Source organism: Anthonomus grandis, chromosome 9 (assembly GCF_022605725.1).
Source record: "Anthonomus grandis grandis chromosome 9, icAntGran1.3, whole genome shotgun sequence".
Classification (NCBI taxonomy): Eukaryota; Metazoa; Arthropoda; class Insecta; order Coleoptera; family Curculionidae; genus Anthonomus; species Anthonomus grandis.
The window spans coordinates 3,572,052-3,593,061 of record NC_065554.1 but is presented as its reverse complement, the minus strand read 5'-3'; the positions used below and the strand labels follow the sequence as shown (position 1 = coordinate 3,593,061).

The 21,010-nt window shown below is 32.5% G+C and overlaps 1 protein-coding gene across 2 annotated transcripts in view; it reads right to left on the bottom strand.

Moving 5' to 3' along the window:
- The window catches only part of LOC126740739 (failed axon connections), a 224,499-nt gene that overhangs the window by 39,954 nt on the left and 163,535 nt on the right, over positions 1 to 21,010 (bottom strand). For both annotated transcript variants that reach the window (XM_050446897.1, XM_050446898.1), the window contains exons 2-3: positions 2,358 to 2,572; positions 1,838 to 1,961 (exon numbers count right to left, since the gene is read on the bottom strand). In XM_050446897.1, coding sequence (XP_050302854.1) covers positions 1,838 to 1,961; positions 2,358 to 2,572 — 339 coding nt within the window. The remainder of the gene's footprint in view (positions 1 to 1,837; positions 1,962 to 2,357; positions 2,573 to 21,010) is intronic.

Genomic DNA, 21,010 nt, shown 5'->3' with positions numbered 1-21,010 from the left:
AAAGTTGCTATTAATACTGAAATAATGAAAATCATTTATGACACTCATGTCACAATAAATGCTGTTGATTTATTAGCTCGTATGGCACCAATTGCTGTGACACTGGATCGCCTGCAATGTATATCAACAACCATTTCCATTGTTGTAGAAATATGGAATTCTTTGGAAATGGCACTAAAGAACCAGCCCTTACATGTCAAAAAACAGTTTATTAGGCGTAGAAGTATGGCCATGGGTGGGGCTCATTTTGCAGCAAACATGTTGGACCATAGGTTTCTTGGGAAGAGATTAAATAATATGCAAAAAGAACAAGCTTACCATTTCAGCAATGAGATTTTGTCATGACACTGATAACTCAATCGAAACAATTTCCAAAATTAGGTTTGGGGCGCATTGGAGATGAATGGCCTTCAGGAAAACAACATTTTTCTGATTTAAGTAAGCAATTATTGACAGCTAATGCAGCCTTGGAAATGTATTTTTCGCCTTTTGGAATAGTCCAATCCAAACTACGAAATAGATTAAGATCTCAAAAAACAGCTAAACATGTTTTCCTATTTCAATATTTAAATGAAAAGTCCAGTATCCAACAATACAATTTAGATTGTTATTTAAGGCTATTAAATACAGAATTATTATGTATTTTTTTCATTTAAATACATATTTTTGTGAATAATAAAAATATGATTATAAGCAATATATTTGTATTATTTATTAAAGACTGGAAACTAGGTAATAACAAAAATTCAACATAAATATCAAGATTTGGATATATATCCGATATTTTGATATTTATATAAACATCGTGATATTTTTGAACCCTGATAAAAATAGAATTATGGAAAATAAAAATAATGTTCATATTTCAATACCTTATAAATATAAAACTTTTTTGGGTAATAAGAGATCTAAAATTATCAACATATCCGTACTAAATAAACCTTGAATTTCGACCCCCTAGAGATAACAATTGACATTTAAACTAATTTTTTTAACAAAAAACCCTTTAAACTTGGAAATGATAAAGTCCAGCACCAAATTAAAATAAACCAACTTATTTTTCAAAAACGAATTTACGTATCAGAATTTTTTATTAGTTTAGGACAATAACATGAATTACAGGACAAAACTATTGTTGCTACTATAGTGAAGTTAGTTACTTTGTACTAATTGCTATATTGCTTAATAAAATCTAATTGCATATAATTATAAAAATGCTTCATTGCCTACATAATATTCCACATGCATAAATAAACAAGGATGCTTCTAATTGATTTTAAAAACTATAAAAACTAAAACACAGCATTTCTCTTCACTATATCTAGAGAACCTATCGAACTATTATTATTCTCAGTATACATTTTCTAAAAAGTTTAAATAATAACTAGTGTTAAAGTTGTCTCAAATAATTATTAGTGAAATTAGTTTAAAAATTCTATTTTAAAATCGTGGTACATATAACAAGTATAAAATGAATTTTCTACCACACACTAGTTACCTGAAATACTTACTAGGTATCTGGAAATTTTTTACACGTGATATTTAATCCAAAACTTTGACAAATAACATAAATCTATGGAAAACTAAGTACTTGGAAAGTTCTACGCTAAATTGACACATGAGATTTTGAATTAACAAAAAATTACTTTACATTTTAATTGGTGATCATTTTTTAGTAATAATATGATGGTTTACAATAACTCAATTGTCGAAATTAGAATACATCTGAGATTGCATTATTACCACATGACCTTCCACAAGACCAAGAGTGAAACGTATACCTGAATATATTTTTATAACTCATCTAACCTAACATTTAATGAATGGTTGGAATTACCTTTCTTCCATAGGCAAATTTAAAGAAGAAATTCAATATTCCGTTGGGTATTCTTGTTCCAAGAGCATGTTGGAGGTTTACTCTATACCCTTTTAAAACGCTGTCCGGATATTTGGATCTCCACCTAAATGTAAAGAGACAAAACATGGTCAATAAAACATTCCATCATTAGCTGTACTATGTACCAAAGTAAATTAAAAAATCTTATTCTTAAGTTATTAAGTAAAAAATGGGGATTAAAGTTTTGAAGTACAAAAAAAAGACGAATACCTTTTAAAATATGGATTGAATAACAAATAAAGTAACATAAATTATTATCGTACCTACACTATTAAAAATACACTATACATGCAAAACAAATATAGATATTGTTGTTTTGACAGCTATATTTAGATCCGACGTTATTGCGAAAGCTCCTAATATAGCAATATATTTACTATTAAGATTTATTTTCGTATATTTCGCAACCAAACAGAAATTTAATCAAGATTAGCAACCAGGAAAAAAAGTATTTGCTTACCACATAACAACCCAAGACAGATGATTCTCAATCATGCTTATTGTGGTGTGCGACAAATTTCGCTGTTCTGGTGTTAAATATGCATCCAAATCTTTGTTAAATACTTGACTGAGTTCCTTAATAATCAGGGCGCTATCTGCAATTTCTTCTCCATTAAGTTCGACAAATGGTAAAAGACCTTTCTTGGATCTGTATTTCATCTTGTGATCAACATTCTGGAACAAAAAAATATATGTTATTAAGCAAATTCTTAGGGTGCTTATAATTATTTAATTTTAAACAAATTAAAAAAAATAAAGGTAGATGATGATGTCTTTTATACTATGGAATTATGCAAGCTACACATATTATTATCGTTAAATATATATTTATTCAACGATTTTTAGTAAATTTTTGGTTTTGGTATATTTATCAACCGTGTATGGTCAAGTTATATTTATTAAACTGTTGATTATACATATATCATATAGGATTCTGTTTACAAAGAAAGAGAACATTTCGGCATTTTAAAACATTGTCACGGGAATTACATATCTAGTTCTTAAACTCGATTACTTCACCTCAGATATTCCATGAAATTCTTCTGAAAAATTACTGTTTTTCGTCCATATTATACAGTCTAATAATGTTGTGTTTATACTAAATATTTATATATAAAATTTAAATAAACAATGTTATTAAATTAATTATTGCATATATATTTTTTGCAGAAACATTGTTTTTCATCAAACAACCCTTAACCGCCCACGCACCACACACAGTAAGAAATTCTTTTGAAAAATCACTGTTTTTCGTCCAGAATATCCAATCTAATAGCACTGTTTTTGTATTAAATAGTTATTAATATACATATACAGTGCTTTTCTTTAATGACCCCCCTTTTTTGAACGGATCAATTCAAAATATTGAAACTTGAGGTAATGCAATTGATGAATAAATACTATGTTTTAGAGCAAAAATGACAGATGAAAATTTGAAGATGGCTGCTGGGCGGCATCTTGGAAAAAAAATTAAATGGAAAGGGTGGTCTTGTGGCACATCATTTTGAAGCTCCTGACGACTACTTTATAACCCTAGAATATAAATTCAATATCTTTACCTACTACAAAATGGTGGTACATTTAATAATTACCTGAATACATTAACATTTAACTTAATATATCGAATAAATACATTGAGTTCAACTGAGAAGATGCTAGATGGTTGCCTTGAACTTCTTGACACAAGAACAGTCGGTCTAAAATTTCACAGCGAACGAATAGCTGTCGATGACCTGTGGAATGGCCAGCTTGCTCGCCAGGTTTGACACCTCTAGACTTTTCTTTGCTTCAGTATTGGATTTACGACAGACAATAACGAATATTTGTAGAAATATCGATGTTAGTGTATTTGAAAATGTTCGGTGTGAAATTTCGGACCGACTGTTAGGTAAAGATATTGAATTTATATTCTATGGTTATAAAGTACTCGTCAGGAGCTTCAAAATGATGTGCTACAAGACCACCATTTCCATTTAATTTTTTTTCCAAGATGGCGCCCAGCAGCCATCTTGAAATTTTCTGTCAATTTTACCTTAAAATATAGTATTTATTCATCAATTGCATTACCTCAAGTTTCAATATTTTGAATTGATCCGTTCAAAAAATAAAGAGGAGGGATTTCAATTTCAGTTTTTTTGGCCCTAGACAGCTTTTTATTACCTAGGTTCAAAAATACAGATTAATTAAAACTATTAGTATATTTATAAACGGTATGTGTTGAAGGTATTAATTATTAAATTTATTTATTGAACTGTAGAATATACGTATATAATATACGATTATTTTTAAAAAAGGGAGCAAATTGTGGCATTTAAAAAAATTGACACCGGATTTACATATCTAGTTTTTAAACTCGATTACTACATCTCAAATATTTGATGAACTGAACCCGATATCACTTATATACCACTGTGTAGAATACGATATACTGTTCATATACGGACATATCTTGTGTAATAATAGAATATCATACACAAAGAAATCTAAAAAAAGGAAATAAATTAACGTATATGAAACACAATAATTATACCAAATAAGACATACAAATAAAAAAAAAACTCAAGTATAAAAATTTAATTTACAGGATTTCAAAAATAACATTTATTCTAGAAAAATGCAGCAGTGTAATTTACTATAAATGTAAAGTTTGTTGGCAGATTTCCTGAACACTTGGTATAATATACTACAATTTAAGCTTAAATAGATACCTTTATTATAAATTCCACATCAGCAATTTTTTAACGATTAAAATTAAGGTTTTATACTGATTTTCTATAACTAAATATTCAACGTTTTGTTGATGGTAAGTATACTTGTTTAAAAGCTCATTCCATTTTGTAAACATCTTTAAATATACCATACTTAAACGTTTATCGTTTATGAAAAAATTATTGTATATTATTAACATTTAATAAACCTTATTGTTAAACGTGAATAATATATATATAATATTAAATTCTTCAACGTATATCACGCGGACATTTAATCCGGTATTTGTAGTTGAAGTTCAACACTAAATGTTTTAGTATGAAATCACATACATTTATAGATGTTAAACGTTTGAACTAAAATCGGGGGCAAGAATGGTGCAAAAAAAATATTACAATAAATGCTAACAATGCAAGACCACATATATATACATATACTTTCAAATTGTCACACATGTTTCAGACCTCATTTTAAACAAATAGTGTTCTATAAAAATAACTTAATTTTCTCTGTGTGATATATCATCCGTTTTTTATAATAATTTTTCAAAATATGTTTGCAGGAAGTATTTTAACCTCATTCGACTGTTCAAAACACCAGCTTAACAACCAGAATGCAGGCACAATGTTATCTCTATGCCTTATATTGTAGTCATGAATTTCCTGATGTATAGATCAATATTTTTTCCCAGATAGCGGAGATTCTCAATTATATATTTCGAAAAATTACGAAATGATTCTTGTGATTTTGCGTGGCAAGCCTGCATGTGTTCTCATGCCAGAACGGATTATGATAAGAGAGATTGAAGCAATAAGAAGTAGGCAGCTTTCAGTATCATTTGATATATACAGTTTACAAGGTTTCGAAATAGGAATAAGTTTGTGCTTAATGTATTGCAAACAATTCTAATATGCTCGCCTCAGTTCAACTTTGAAATAATCTGAACCCACAAGAACCTTAAATTATTCGTCCTGATCGCCCATCTCTAATCGAAAAACTGACCTGATTTGGTTTATCTTGGTTAAGAATAAGCCTGTTGTCGGAAAACCATTACCATAGGACCTATTAACAGCCGCTGTTATATCACCAGCAAACAAAATGTAACTTGCATGGGATCAATATTTGGAAGATCATTGATGAAAATAAAAAATAGAATTGGGTCTAAAACGGAACCCTGTTCTTCTTAAGGAATATATCTGTTTCAGATATTGCCAATTATAAAAGCAATTTTAACAGCTTAAAGCAGTTCTACTGAGCTTTTCTCAAACCAAGTCTGTAGGTTTCGCAACCATAATGTTCTTCTTCCCGGCCCTCTTTTACCTAATAGCTTTCTTTGTATTATGGTTTGCAGCCGGGAGAAACGATCTTTATTTTTCGTAACATGCCTCAGGTATTCTAGTTTTCTTCTTTTAATGGTGTACATGACTTCTAAATCTTTTTCCTTTATTTTTAGCACTTCTATGTTTGTAATGTGAGCTGGCCATGGTATTATAAGCATTCTCCTAGACAGCCACATCTCAAATGCTTCCCAGATTCTTAATGGTGGCCTCTGTGGGTGTTCAGAATTCTACGTCATGCAATAAAACACAAAAGACATAACATCTTAAGTTCCTTATTTATATATCTTTTGCTGATAATCATTTGTTTCGTTTGCTTTACGTTGATATTAAATCCATACTGGACTAGTGCGTGTTATGGTTCGTTAACCTTTTCAGTGCTTTCAATCTATCTGCTATCCCCATGGTATCGTCGGTGTATCGAATGTTATTAAATCTAACTCCATTCGATAGCGTATCTTCTTCTACTCCGTTAAGGGCTTCGTTGAACATTTTTTTCATAAGATAAGTTAAATATGAAAGGCGAGAGGACATTTAACACAACCCTGGATCCCTGTATTATACACCATCAACCCTAATAAGCTGCTCCACTCACACAAGTGTTGACTGAACAAGTTCCATAATGCGATCTGAGAATCCATATTTTTTTAAGTGTCAAGGAGGGTCTCATGATTAATGCAACCAAACGTCTTATTCAGGACAAAATGTTAGTTTGATTTTAAATTCTGAAAAGCATCACATCTGATATGTTATAATTATATCTGATATAGTTATAAAATACCTGACACTGTGTTTCTAGCGTTGTAATGTCGTATTCGTTGAAAATAATATTCCACATTAATTTTATTGGATTGATAGACTTCTGAATTAAATTTTCTATTTGAATTTATCTTCAAATTGTTTACTGTTCTTTTACATTGATCTAAATTTTTTAACAATTAGCAAAAATCAGGTAATATATACTGTTTATTAAGATTCTCTGTAGTTTCTGACGTAACCATTAGTAACCCAGCTGATTTGGATTTGTTTTGGTTTTCTGATATAGACCTTTTTGGGAAATTAGAAATAATCAGTTCATTTATTAAAATAAATTTTACATTTTTCAATGACAATCGTTCTACTTGCCTCCATCAATCAATCTCACAATATTTGTGTAATTGACCTGCAAATGGTTTTATGATGTCCCTTGCTGATTGCTTATGTGTATCAAAACTTTAGTAATTTGGCATCTGTGAGGTATTCAAATAAAAAAAACAGGAAAAATAAATAATTTTTTACTTTTAAATACATGTGGATCTGCAATTTAAAGTCATAGAGTTCTTTAGGTACATATCAAATTTCACTGGTGAAGCCCAATCTACAGATTATTTTATTAAACAACTCCCACATTACGGCGTGTGAAAAATGCATTACTTTAGAGTTAAAATTAGTCATCACCATCTGTTAGATACTTTAAATCGATACCGTGACAATGTGGTAGCTGTAATATGACCAACTTCAATTAAAAGCGTATAAACCTTGAGGACCTTATTATCCAGTTTAATGGCCAAAGCAGTAAGCAAATATTTATTATTTGGTAATAATAAAAATTAATGGTCGGTTTTAACTGACTCGATGGCAATCAGGTATAATGCAAACATCCTCATCTATCGACACCGATAAGTACCGGTTAACGATTACTTCAAATGAGCTCGACATGCGGAAGATGTTTAAGTAAATATGAAATGAGTTTAAACCAACGTTCCAAAAATAGGCCAGTTATTGGATATATAGCGCTAATTTATCGGTCGCGTTTAATGACCTATTAAATCTAGGTAAAGTATACTTATTAGCGAGAATAGTAACTCTAGATTTACTGATGCGTTAATGATCCTGGCTATTACAATACTTTTATACTCCTGTATCTGTTAAAAATTGTCCATATTTATAATCAGTTATAAAGCACAACTTTTAGAGCAATCATGCAGAAGATTGGTAAAACGTACTGCAGAAACGCATATATATATATATATATATATATATATATATATATATATATATATATATATATATATATATATATATATATATATATATATATATATATATATATATATATATATATATATAATTTATTTACATTTATAGAGCCTGTAATTAAACATGAAATATGTGGAATTATTTGCCACCGAAAAAATTGTTCTAAAAGACTTGAAAGGGCGTACAGTTAGTTGCCTGCTAAAACTTGAGGCTATTAGGTCATACTACTACTCAAGCGCTACAAAGTATTGTAATTTTTTTTTACGTTCGTTAGCTGTAAATTAAACAATGGAAAATTGCCAACTAATTTATTTACATACTTTACAACGAAAAGATAATCACTCACGACTACTAGAGTTATTTATTTTTACTATATTTATTTATAACTTTTTAAATTTCGCGCCAATATTCCGAACTTTACTTCACTAAACTGACAACTGACCACTATCGGCGATGCGGCCCAGTATATACTCGGCAGAACGCTGTTCCGGAAGCTTCTCGCCAAACTACGGGATGTCGTGCGGTGTGCGATTTGTGTCATTCCGGAAAGACGGCGTCGGACGAATGGTTTCTCGGTGTTTACAATATCGTTACAGTATAGAGGACTCGATAAAGTTGAAAAAATTCTTAGAATTGGCACTAAAAAGACATGCAGGCCATTAAAAGTGGTCTGTACTGAAGAGGCTTTTGTTAAAGAGGTATTAAAAGTTAAGAAAAAATTGTCGGGGAGTAAGTACAGCATTAATCTAGATTAGACGATGATGCAAAGAGACCAGTTTAGGAAGGTAAAAACTGAGCTGCAAGAGAGGAATGCCGAAGAAAATGATAGTTACATCTTTAGGTACATTAATGGATGTCCCAAGGTTGTAAGGAAAGACAGCCTGAGAGATAACACACGTAACACGAGAAAAAACTAGCCAATACCCCATTACAAATGTATTACCAGAATGTGGGAGGGCTTCGTACCAAAATTGCTAAGTTGAACTTAATGTTGGATTGTTCAAGTTTTTTTTTTTTTTTTTTTTTTTTTTGGTCGGTGGAGAAATTCTTTATGAACACTGGTTACGCGGCGCCGCCCCCAGTAGTGTGGGACTCAGTGTCGAGTCTGTCTCGTCCTATACCCACTAAAACTCCACCGCTGGGTGGTGCCTTGTGGCTCCCTACACTGCGGTCTGCTAAGAAGCAGTCCTATTGTGTCCCATATGTTTAGTCCCATAGGTTCAATTCTGTAGCTTCAAGGAAGTCCAGGATTGTGCCCAGTGGTAGATTTCTTATACCCTCTGGTGCGGGTTTCTCTTCCCCCAGGAATGTTGCCCTGGTTTGATTAAATGCTTCACAGAAGCACAGTATGTGAAGAGTTGTTTCGTCCTCCTCATTGCATCCCCTACATAGCGAGGTAACTGATTTCCCTAGCGTATGCAGGTGTTTCCTGCTGGGTGCATGGCCTGTAAGTAGCCCTGCGACCTTTCGCAGTTGTTGTCTGGAGAGGCCCAGTATGTTCTCACCCTTCTTGAAGGGTGGGCTGCCTATAAGTTGTTTGGATTGTTCCATCTTTGGCAGCTGCTCCCAGTAGAATTTGTTCTGGTTTGTTAGCCAGTTGCCGATTTCCCTCTTCCAGGTCTTATCGCTGACATAACATGTTGGTTCAGGGCCTACCAGGCTGTTGCTGGCTCCCTGGGTTGCAAGTTGGTTAGCCCTTCTTGCAGCCTTATTGTTGCCCATATTCTCTGCTAGGATTATCTCTGGCCTATTTTGCGCTTCGGCGAGGTTCCTGAGATCCTCCCAGCAGCTTTGCACAGTCCTTGACTTAGTCTCGAACTGTTGTAGTGCAAGTGTCGCAGCCTGGTCTCCTGTGAAAATTGCGAAGGTTTTGCCTCTTGGCAGCCCTTCTCTCATCAGTTGGACACAGGTTTGAATTCCTATTATGCTTGCCTGTAAATTTGTTGTTTCGAGGCCCAGGTTTAGCATAAGTTGTCTGCCCTGTTGTTCGTCCTCCACCATGCCCACAGCTACCCCGATCTTGGATCGTTTGGTTGCCGTGTGCCATACTGAGTAACCTCTTTGCCTGAGCCTGTTCGCTTCTGCGTCCAGTGGTCCCCTTTTTTCTTTGATGATAAAAGGTTTGTCTAGGTATGTGACCTTGGTTCTGTCTGTTCTTAGGGCCAGGCGCCCAAGGTCCTGTATTTTGTCAAATAGGGCATTGTGCCCATCTTTCGATAGGATTGTTGCGCCATTTGACAGCAGTCTTTTCGCCCCCGTTATAGCTTCAGCCCGTACCACTAAGTGTAGCGGGCTTAGTCCTATCAGGTTCTCTAGGGCAGCAGTCGGCGTTGTTGACATCGCTCCTGTTATGCCCAGACATGCTATTCGTTGTGTTTTGTTGAGTATCTGTATTACAGTCCTCTTTTCTGCCGCATGCCACCATATAGGTGCTGCGTATGTAATGATGGGTCTAACCATTGTCGTGTACATCCAATGTACCATTTTTGGTGACAGTCCCCATGATCTACCGAACATTCTCTTGCAGTACATAAGAGTTTTCGTGGCTTTATTTGTAGCTTGGATTACATGTTTCTTGAAGCTGAGTTTTTTATCCAGGGTTATACCTAGATATTTGACCTCGTCTTCAAGTCGCAGATTTTCTCCATAAAATTTTATGTTTCTAATGGGCTCTAGTTTCCTTCTTTTGGTAAAGGAAACCAGAGTAGTTTTTGTGGGGTTTACCCTTAGTTGTTCTTCCTCACACCAGTGCTCGACAGTAGTCAGGGCTCTTTGCATTTTTTCGAATACATAAGCCTGACTACCCCCTCGTGTAAGGATGACTATATCGTCAGCATATCCTATACTAATATTGTTCAAGTTATGATATTATTGTTATTACGGAGAGTTGGTTGAATGAGGACATTTTTTCGGAAGAACTTAGTTGCTGTAATTACAGTATATTTCGTGCTGATAGAAATGTGCAGATTACATCAAAGAGTAGAGGTGGTGGAGTGCTAATACTGGTAAAAAATCACATACAAGCTTCAATCATTAAAAAGACAGAATCTCACTTTGAACAGCTGTTTTTGATATGTAAATGTTCAGGATCCAGTTTTGTAGTTGGCGGTGCAAGTTTTGTAGTATCACAATTGAAGAAATCTGTTCTATGTATCCTAGCACTTAGTTTTACATGATGGGTGACTTCAATTTGCCAGGGGTACATTGGTCAAATGCTCATAATGGGGTCCAAGTAGACTGTCCAACAAATTCACCAGCCGTGTTTCTAGCACAAATATATGTTTTTTTTAATATGTACCAAATGATTGATATGCCAAATAGCAGGGATGTGTTCCTGGATCTTCTGTTTACCAACGATAGCGCCATGAAATGTTTTCATGGTGTCTCCAGATCCACTTTTTTGTGACTCAATTTATCATATTTCTTATACCTGTAATTTTAGAGTAGACAACAATGTAATGTTGGATTCACTTAAAGTTGAGGAATTTTATTTTGATTTTGAAAATGGGAACTATCAGGGTTTAAATGATATTTTTTTTTCTATAAATTGGGATACTATTTTTAATGATAGCGATATTAAAATTATGGTGTCAGAGTTCTATAACATTTTAAATTTTGGTATACAATGTTTTGTGCCTCAAAAAAAATATAAGACATCTAGCTTTCCTCCATATTTTTCTACCGAATTAAGAAGATTGGTATTTCTCAAAAAAAGTAAGCATAAAAAATATCAACTATCCCATGATGAAAGAGATTATCATGAATTTACCGTTCTGAGAGCTCGGTGTAAAAGGTTATGTCAAGAGTGCTACAGAAATTATCTTGCTACTTTTAATGAGAACTTGACTAGTAATCCGAAAAATTTTTGGAAGTTCGTTAATAAGAAAAGAGCATCTAACATTGTACTAAGGGAAATGTTTTTAGATAATAGTGTTGCAACTGATGGTCAGCGATTGTTGATTTATTCGCTACTCACTTTTCTGCAGTCTATTCAAATGCAAACACAACCCCACCTGAAAAGTCTTTTAGCCAAATTAATATTGACTGTCCTGTCATAGGTCTGGCTGAGGTGTTTGATAAGCTGGGGGCTTTGTCTAATAAGTTAATGATTGGTCCAGATGGAATCCCCAATATTCTTTTAAAAAACTGTCGATATGCACTATCACAGCCACTATGTAAACTTTTTAACTTATCTCTTATTTCTGGAACATTTCCAGAAATATGGAAGGAAGGTTTTAATTCTCCTATTTTTAAATCAGGGTCGAGGGATGATGTCAGAAATTATCGTAGTGTGTCCATAGTGTCATCCATCCCCAAAATTTTTGACAGCCTTATGTTTGCCCATTTAAATTGGCAATGTAGAGAAATTATTGTTGAGGAACAGCATGGTTTTAGAGGTGGTCCACTCTTACAAATTTACTCATATACCACAACAAGTTGTCGGATGCCTTGGAGAGGGGGTATCAAATTGATCCTGTATATACAGACTTCTCCAAGGCGTTTGACAAGGTAAATCATTTGTTATTAATTGAAAAATTGAGAAATATAGGTTTTTCTGATAGATTGCTAAAATGGTTGCTTAGCTTTCTTAGTGATAGAAAGCAAGTGATTAAACTTGGTAATTTTATATCTAGGGTGAAGTTTGTTCTGGAGTGCCACAAGGCGGACACTGCTCTCCTTTGCTATTTAGTTTGTTTGTTAATGACCTTAGGGATGTCTTGGAGTATTGTGAATTTTTAATGTTTGCTGATGACCTCAAACTTTTCTTGGTTATTATGAATGAACTTGATATCAGCCTCTTACAGAAAGATCTTGATGGCCTTTCTCTGTGGTGCCAAAATAATTTGTTGGATTTAAATATTAATAAATGGTTCCAAATTTCATTTCATAGGAAAAAAAGTAGGATACCATCATTTTACACAATTAACGGCCAGAAACTTCAATTAAAGGATGCTGCTAAGGATTTAGGAATACTGCTTGACACGAAATTAAACTTCTGCCATCATATAGACCAAATAGTAGTAAAAGCTAATAGAATGTTGGGTTTTACGCTTAGAAATTGTGAGGGGTTATCATTGCAAGCTGTCAAATCTGTATATGTGGGATTGGTACGATCACAGCTTGAGTATGGCTCAATTATCTGGACTCCCCAGTATAATGTCTATAAGTCATTACTGGAGAGTGTGCAAAACACATTTTTAAGATATTATAACTACATGTTTAATTTGGATCTTATTGCTAATCATGATTATTCCCAAATATTGAATTATGTTAAAGTTTTGTCTTTGGATAAAAGAAGAACAATGTTTGACATCTGTTTTATCTATAAGTTGTTGAATGGTATTATATCCTGTCCGGATTTACTTTCCCAAGTTAAATTTTCTATTCCTCAGAGAACACTTAGACAAAATAATTTATTTCATATTGGGTTCCATAGAACCAATTATGGTAAAAACTCTTTTTTGGTGAGATCTCTAGATTTTTTGGATCGGGAGGAGAGGCTAGATGTTTTGGGCAATTCATATGGGTCTTTTAAGGGTAGTTTAATGAAAATTTTGAATACTTAGTATTGTTCAATTAATATTTTTAATTAATATGTTGTTTGATGGGTAAACCAAGTGAGAATTTATGTTCCTAATCTATTAGTTAATACAAAGATTTTTTTTTTGTTTATTTACTTTAGAGTCTTTTTTTTAGTTAAGTACTTTAACTCTTAATAGTTTAAGTAAGGATTATTAATTATTGACATAACTGTATTTTATAATTTATTTTTTTTTTGTAATGGGGGTTTCCCGTTTAATGAAAAAAGTATGTGGGTAGCAGTTACATAAAGAAATAAATTATCAAACTATACGTAATCCGCCTCACGAACGTAGGTTAAATAAAAGATCAGATAAAGTATCGCCTTTGAGCACTGCTTAGCGTAGAACCAGATGCTTGTTTGTAGAAGATAATATTGTATTACTTTCACAAAGAACTTATTTTTTATTCATTACTCAGTTTCTCTTTAACCCAAAGAAAGTTCAATTTTTGCTGCCCAAGACTTTAAGTTGTCTTATAATACGAAATAAACAATTTGCCATATTGCTTATACAATCTTAATTAACATAGCGACAATATGCATACACGCTAGATAATAAAATTTTTTGGTACATGTCTTGGTATTTATATCAAAAACAACAAAAATAAACATATGCCGCTTGTATCTTTTGTTAAATCACTAAATTTAACTCTCATAATTTACCACATTTATATAAAAATGCATACCAAATTAATTAGTGACACGAATGTCTAGATTTCTTATTTCCGATGAAGCTCATAAATAATTTAAAATGTAATCTGTTAATATTTATTGATATGCAACGAACACCCTATTTGTGTGCATTACTGTTTTACCGCAAATAGATGAGTAAGTACCGTTCAAATAGTCGCAAATAATGCCTGTGTAACCTTAATTTCTGATAAATTAAAAAATTCATTGATGAATGAATCTCTAACAAATAAAAACACATCCACAAGCAACAAATATATAAACTGTGTGCTTTAAATTTAATTGGTCTGATCATACCCTTATTGGGTGAAACCTGTTACCAACAATAAATAACATTAAGTTTTAACCTGTGATACTTTAGATTATGTATTTGTTTTGGTCGGGTTTGAACTTCATTAACGTATCGTAAATTGAGGCTACTTGCACACCCCGGAGTACCTTGCACACTACGTGAATTTTTAATTTATTTCTTATTTTAGGTTACGTTTTGTTATGTTCTATCGACGGCTTTCTATTGTTACAGGTAAATAAAGGTTAATATCAAAGAACGCCTTGCGCAAAGCGGTAGATGCAGTAAGCCTACATTTACTGTAGTAGACAGAATTATCAGTTGAAACTTTCAAAGTAAAATTGACTACGTCATTTCAAGACATTGGTTGTTGTAGCAAATTGGAAATTTCATCTCACAAAGGTTGATATTCGTAACGTAACGAAAAATCTTGGACAAACAAGGAAAACGTGATCAAATATTGAAAAGTAACTTCCCTGATTTTTTATAATTATTTCAAAATGATAAATGGTTCCAAACATAAAGAGATCCAGAGCATCAGTGCATGCAGTACTCTTTAATAATATTGACTTAAACAGCATTTACAGAAGTAAAAAACTGAAATTTGATTTCGACCAAACGAACGAGACTGATGATTCCGGCTCCAAGAAGGTGGTGGTATCAAGGAACACAAGAGAGTGGAAAGAGTTCACGAGTATTCCTGTGCTACCATCAGTTTAATGGTTTGTAAAAATGCTAATAGAGATGCTTTACCACAAAAGGTTATATACAACGCTTTAAATGTTAATGACAACTGGACGCAAGGTGGATCAGGAGGAACAAAATATGCGAGAAGTGCGAGCGGAAGGTTCAACATGAACTTATTCGAAATTCTTAATATATATCTAATAGAACTTAATCGTTCTTCCAGCTTTTCATATCTCACGTCAAATTTACCAAAAGGAATTACGACCAAGTGGTCTGTACTCGCCCCAATGAAAAGATAATAAAGAGATTCTAGATCAGTAGAGAAAAAAGTATCGCTCCCAAGACTATATCCTATATCCCGAAGAACAATTTCCGAACCTACTGTACAGATTGTGGAAAAGGCTAAGTCAAAATGTGGCAGAGAATATCAAATCAATATTTAGAGTTACTGATAGACAATTACTCAGACGAAGTTTTGAAGCGCATTCCTGGTGAACTAGAGGATGCTGACATAATAAGAGAAAAATAAAGTCGAACGTGATACTGCTACCGATCCTAACGTTTTTGAAAGAATAAGAGGGAAAGAAAGACCAACTCCCAATGTGGTATCTGCAAGATTAATTCGAAAGAGTACAGAGGCGCAATTGATTGGATACAAAGCACGAAATGTCCTGCCTGGATTTATGAACTCTGTAATAAAAACAGCAAAAACCCTTATTTTGAGTGCGAAAGGTGTGAGGATTTGGAAGACAATGAATCTCCAGTCGATGACATATTACTTACTTGGTATAATAGGTACTTGGATATTTTATGAGTAAGAAAGTGAGCTTTACAAGACTTCCGGACTAGATGTTTGGTGTAAAAATAAATACCAAGACTTAAATTTTTAAATTATTATTATAAAGTTATATTTTTTAAACATTACTTTGGTGGCGTGAAAATTCAATCATTATTTTATTTTATTTGTTAGCCTCCTACACAGAATTATAAAAAATATACAGGGTGACAATTTAAAAACTTGACATGGTCATATATTAGAAGCAAAAAATTAATAAAAAAAAGCTGAACAGTTTCTATAAAATGAATGGGAAACAAAAATAAGCAAATTATTTCACCCTTACAAAGCAACCGAATTGTAACCCTTGGACAGAGTGAGATATACCCCTAAAATCTTAAATAGAAAGGGAAAGATAAAAATACTATTTTAAGTCTAAATATTAAAAAAAAAATATGCATCTATTATTTGCGAGAAAATAACTAATGCTGTTTTGAAATTCTTCCCGACATTTTTTGCTGTATAATATTTAGAGTATTTGTACAAAAATAACACTATAGTAACTAGCGTTTTTAATACATTTAAAAATCATACCGTTATTATAGTTGCTTATATTATTATAACTTGTCATTCTGACGATCAGTCAAAAATTAAGTGCGAATAATTTAAGATGGTATATACGCTAGCCGAAAGAACAGAAATTATTTTTCTTTATGGCACTGAAGATCGGTGCAATCGTAGAATTGCCAGGGCATTTAATGACAGACATCCAGACAAGAACGTAGGCCATAAATATGTACTAGAATTGGTAAGAAAGTTTGTGGAAATGGGATCTGTTTGCAATAAAAGGGTTGTTAATGGATAAATAATTTGCAATGGATCCAATAAATAATGATTTATCCCCAAAGTCGCATGGTTAACTAATATTTCAACAGGTGCTGTATAAAAAATTAAAAAAAAAAGTTTTTTCCCTACAAAAGTCAAATCCTTCAACAATTAGAAGATTTTTATAGAAGAATTGAATTTTGCGAACTGATGTGCCAACGAACTTTCGAGCATCCCCATTTAATAAAGAACATCGGCTTCAGTGACAATTAAATTTTTTTTCTAAATATACTGGTAAACCGACATAACTGTAGATACTAGGATACTGAAAATCTACACCTTTTTGGAGACGATCACACTCAGTATTCTTAAAAAATTAATGTATGGAGAGAAATTTATGGTAGCGAAATCACAGGACCATTTTTTTGGAAGAAAATTTAATTGGATAAATTTATTTAGACCTCCTCAAAAATACAATATGTATATCCTTAAATAGTCCAATCTTTGGAAAAGTGGATAAAAATGGTGTTGGGATATTAAACAAAGATAATTTATATTTCCAACAAGAGAGCTTCCTCGAACTATCCTTTGACACTTCGAGAGTGAGTTAATGAACAGTTTTCAGGCATGTGGATTGACAGGGGTGGTGCAATTGAATGGCCCGCACGGTCGCCACACTTAACACCACTAGATTTTCTCCATTGGGCGTATTTAAAAAGCAAAGTTTATAAAATCCCACCTGAAAATATTAATGATTTAAAAGATGGAATTATTCGCAAACGGAGAGATATTAGCGGAAAAACACTTGGCAATGTTCGTGAGGAATTTCAAAACAGACTTTATTATTGTCGAATAACGCAGCACATTTTGAGCACTTAATAAAATAAATTCTGTGCACTTATTAAAATATTTATTTTTTAAACACCTTTTTTACACCTTTACTGTTTATAAGTCTATAAACTTACATTTTTTATATACCGCTGAGTGGTAAATTGTATGCCGTTTAAAACGATGTATCACACTATAGGATAGCCATTTGATATACCAAAGTATGACATGGATAAAATATTCATTATTACCAGACATTTTAGTTTACTATTAGAATCTCAGACTCTTTCTTACTACGACATAATAATCTTAAGTATATTAATAATACATATAATAATAAGGAAAACTATAACAGAAATGATGCTATATTAATTTTTATGAGACAAACATAAAACACATAAAACTAAATTTATCACATTTAACAATAAGCAGCATTATACTTAAATATTGTGGTTATGTTTTGGAATCACATGTGTCTACAAACCACTAAAAAATATTTTTAGAAGACTTATAGAGGTAATTATTTTCATGATACATTATTTAAAAAGTATGAAATATTTGCAGGTGATTTTAAATATAAGAATCAAAAATAATGATTGTAGGACTGTGAACCAATGAACCAATATGATTTCATTTCTTATATTAACTCTCCAACAAGAGTCATTACAGAAACATCCTCCTGCATTTATTACGTGTTTATAAAAGGTTAAATCTTACATAATTTTGTTAACTTAATCATCATTAAGTATAAAATCTTTTATTTTATACACTGATATAACAGACCATTACCCCTTAATGTTAAATATTAATCTAGGACAAAAACTAAACATACCAACATAGTCAAACAGATTTTAGCAGGTTATGATTATATATACAGGGTGTTACAAAATTCGGAGCAAATATTTTAAGAGCGTATTGTTGGAGTTAAAATAAAACTTTTTTCCCTGTTGTTTACGTTGTTTACATGTGTCCTAAAATGCATCCTTTCAGAGCTACAGCCCGCGTAAATTACTTGAAGAAAATCGATTACTTGGAACACTGACTACAGTTTAGCTCTTAAAATATTTCCACCGAATTTTGTAACACCCTGTATATTATGCTCTTTTGAAAGAAAACATTACCTCACATCACTGGCCGCAAATTTATAATTCTAAAAACCCTGAATTAACGAGTTTATCATTAGCATATTCGAAAAGTGCTTACACCAAGCCACATGAAAACGTTCAATAAAAACAGCTAATTTAAAGAAAAAAAGAAAGAATAGATTACAAAAGATTTGATGGTATTTATTAAACATCAAAACACACTGAACAGAAAACTACAAAATGTTTTTTTTAAGGTTTTAAGAGTGGTTCGTTTTAAAATGAAAGCACTATACCGGGTGACACAGGAAAAAGGGAACACCTCATAACTATTTTTCTCTTTAAGGTAAATAAATGAAATTTGGTATATTGATAGAATTATTATAAGAGTATATTTTGACATATTCAGTTGTTTTCCTGATGCTGTATTAGCTACTTTTTGTTTTATACTCATAGAAAATCTTTTTTTTTTTAAATTTTTAATCAAGTACTCACGGAAAAATAGATTTCATTGCATTTTATGACTTAAATCTTTTACACGCCTATTTAAAATGTCCAAACCAACAATTTTGGCATTTACTTTATTTTTTTAAATATCACGTTATTGGGAACAACCACTTTTGAAATACAGATTTTATTTCTGTACAATCTGATATGGTTAGTTTTTAAATCGGTTGAAAAATAAGCCCATAATAAAAAAAAAATAAGTTACATAAATAAACGCATTTAAATAATCAAACGCTTTGATTTCTTGAATTGTAGGCTGCGTTTTGACTCCTTTTTCAATTATTTTTCAATTGACATAATACATGACACCTTCTCAAGCGCAATTTTAGTGTTTACTAATATTTGAGACTTTTACTGACTATATTTCTGAAAAACTAAGTAAGTAGATATTCATAATAAGGTGCTATTTAAAAAAATAGAGTAAATGTCAAAATTATTAGTTTGGAAATTTTGAGTACACACAAAAAACCCGATTCTATATTTAAAACTAAAGCCGCTTGAAAAAATTATCTTGAAATAACTGTAATTAGGTTTAAATCTAATGTAACCACATTCAGATAAGAACACCTCAATCTTATTTTCAAATGTATGCTTGTCTTAAAATTTAAAGTAAATCTTACTTTAAATCAAAATAAATTTATAATTGTTCAAGAACAAGCTATATTTAACATTAGGGAAAAAACTGCAGTTCAATCAATTGTAAGTTCCTGTTATTATAATTACATATAATGTTCTCATATATACAGGGTGGCCCATCGAAAACGTACCGCAAGGCATTACAGGATGGGAAAAAAACTTTTCGGCAAAATCCACAAATACGTCAAGTATGTTTGTCAGGGGGGCAACTTTTGACATAAAAACCATTTTAAAAAACTCAACCCCTTAAGCGGGAGTGACATCCCCTAATTTTTTTCAAATAGAACGGGGGGTCAAGTGATACCTCCTTAAAAAGGTCATGCCGTTCCCTATACAACGCTGCTTAGTTTTAAAAATTGCTCGTTCAAGAGATATGGACCCTTGAAAGTTGAACAACAACGTGTGACGAAAAATGCAAAAAGCGATTTAATGCTTACCGTGTTCTTCAAGTAAATGCTCGAAGTGCTGTCCACCAACGTTCATACAGTGATACAAATTATCTTCAAACCGTTGCCGAACGTTTAGAAGCATTTGCGGTGTCATAATAAATAATAATTCTTCTTCGCAACTCTTTTAATGTAACAGGTGGAGTTTTGTAAACTACGGATTTTATTTGTCCCCACAAGAAAAAATCTGAAGGATTCAAGTCGGGTGACCGAGGTGGCCACTCAATTCCGCCCCTTCGACCTATCCAGCGTCCGGGAAATCTGTCATTTAAATAGTTGCGTACATTTAGTGAGAAATGTGGAGGAGCTCCGTCTTGTTGGAAAATCAATTCCTGTTCGTTGTATGCGCGGTCCTCTTCTATGATATTTGTTAGAGCTGGGTCGATGGCATTTTGAAACCAATCTAAGTACATATCGCCTGTTAAATTTCCAGGGAAGAAAAAAGGGCCCAGAATGGAATTTCCAAAAATATCAGCCCATACATTTAACTTCTGGGGATGTTGTGAGTGTGTTTCGTGGAAAATCCCTGGATTGCTGTTAGCCCAATAACGGCAATTGTGGCGATTCACTAAACCATTTTGGAAGAAAGAACACTCATTAAAAGTCGACGATCAAAGTCGTCTTCATTCAATTCTTGCGCTAAGCGAATTTTATAGGGATGGAACTTGTATTTCTTCAATATCCTTTGGACACTTATTCGAG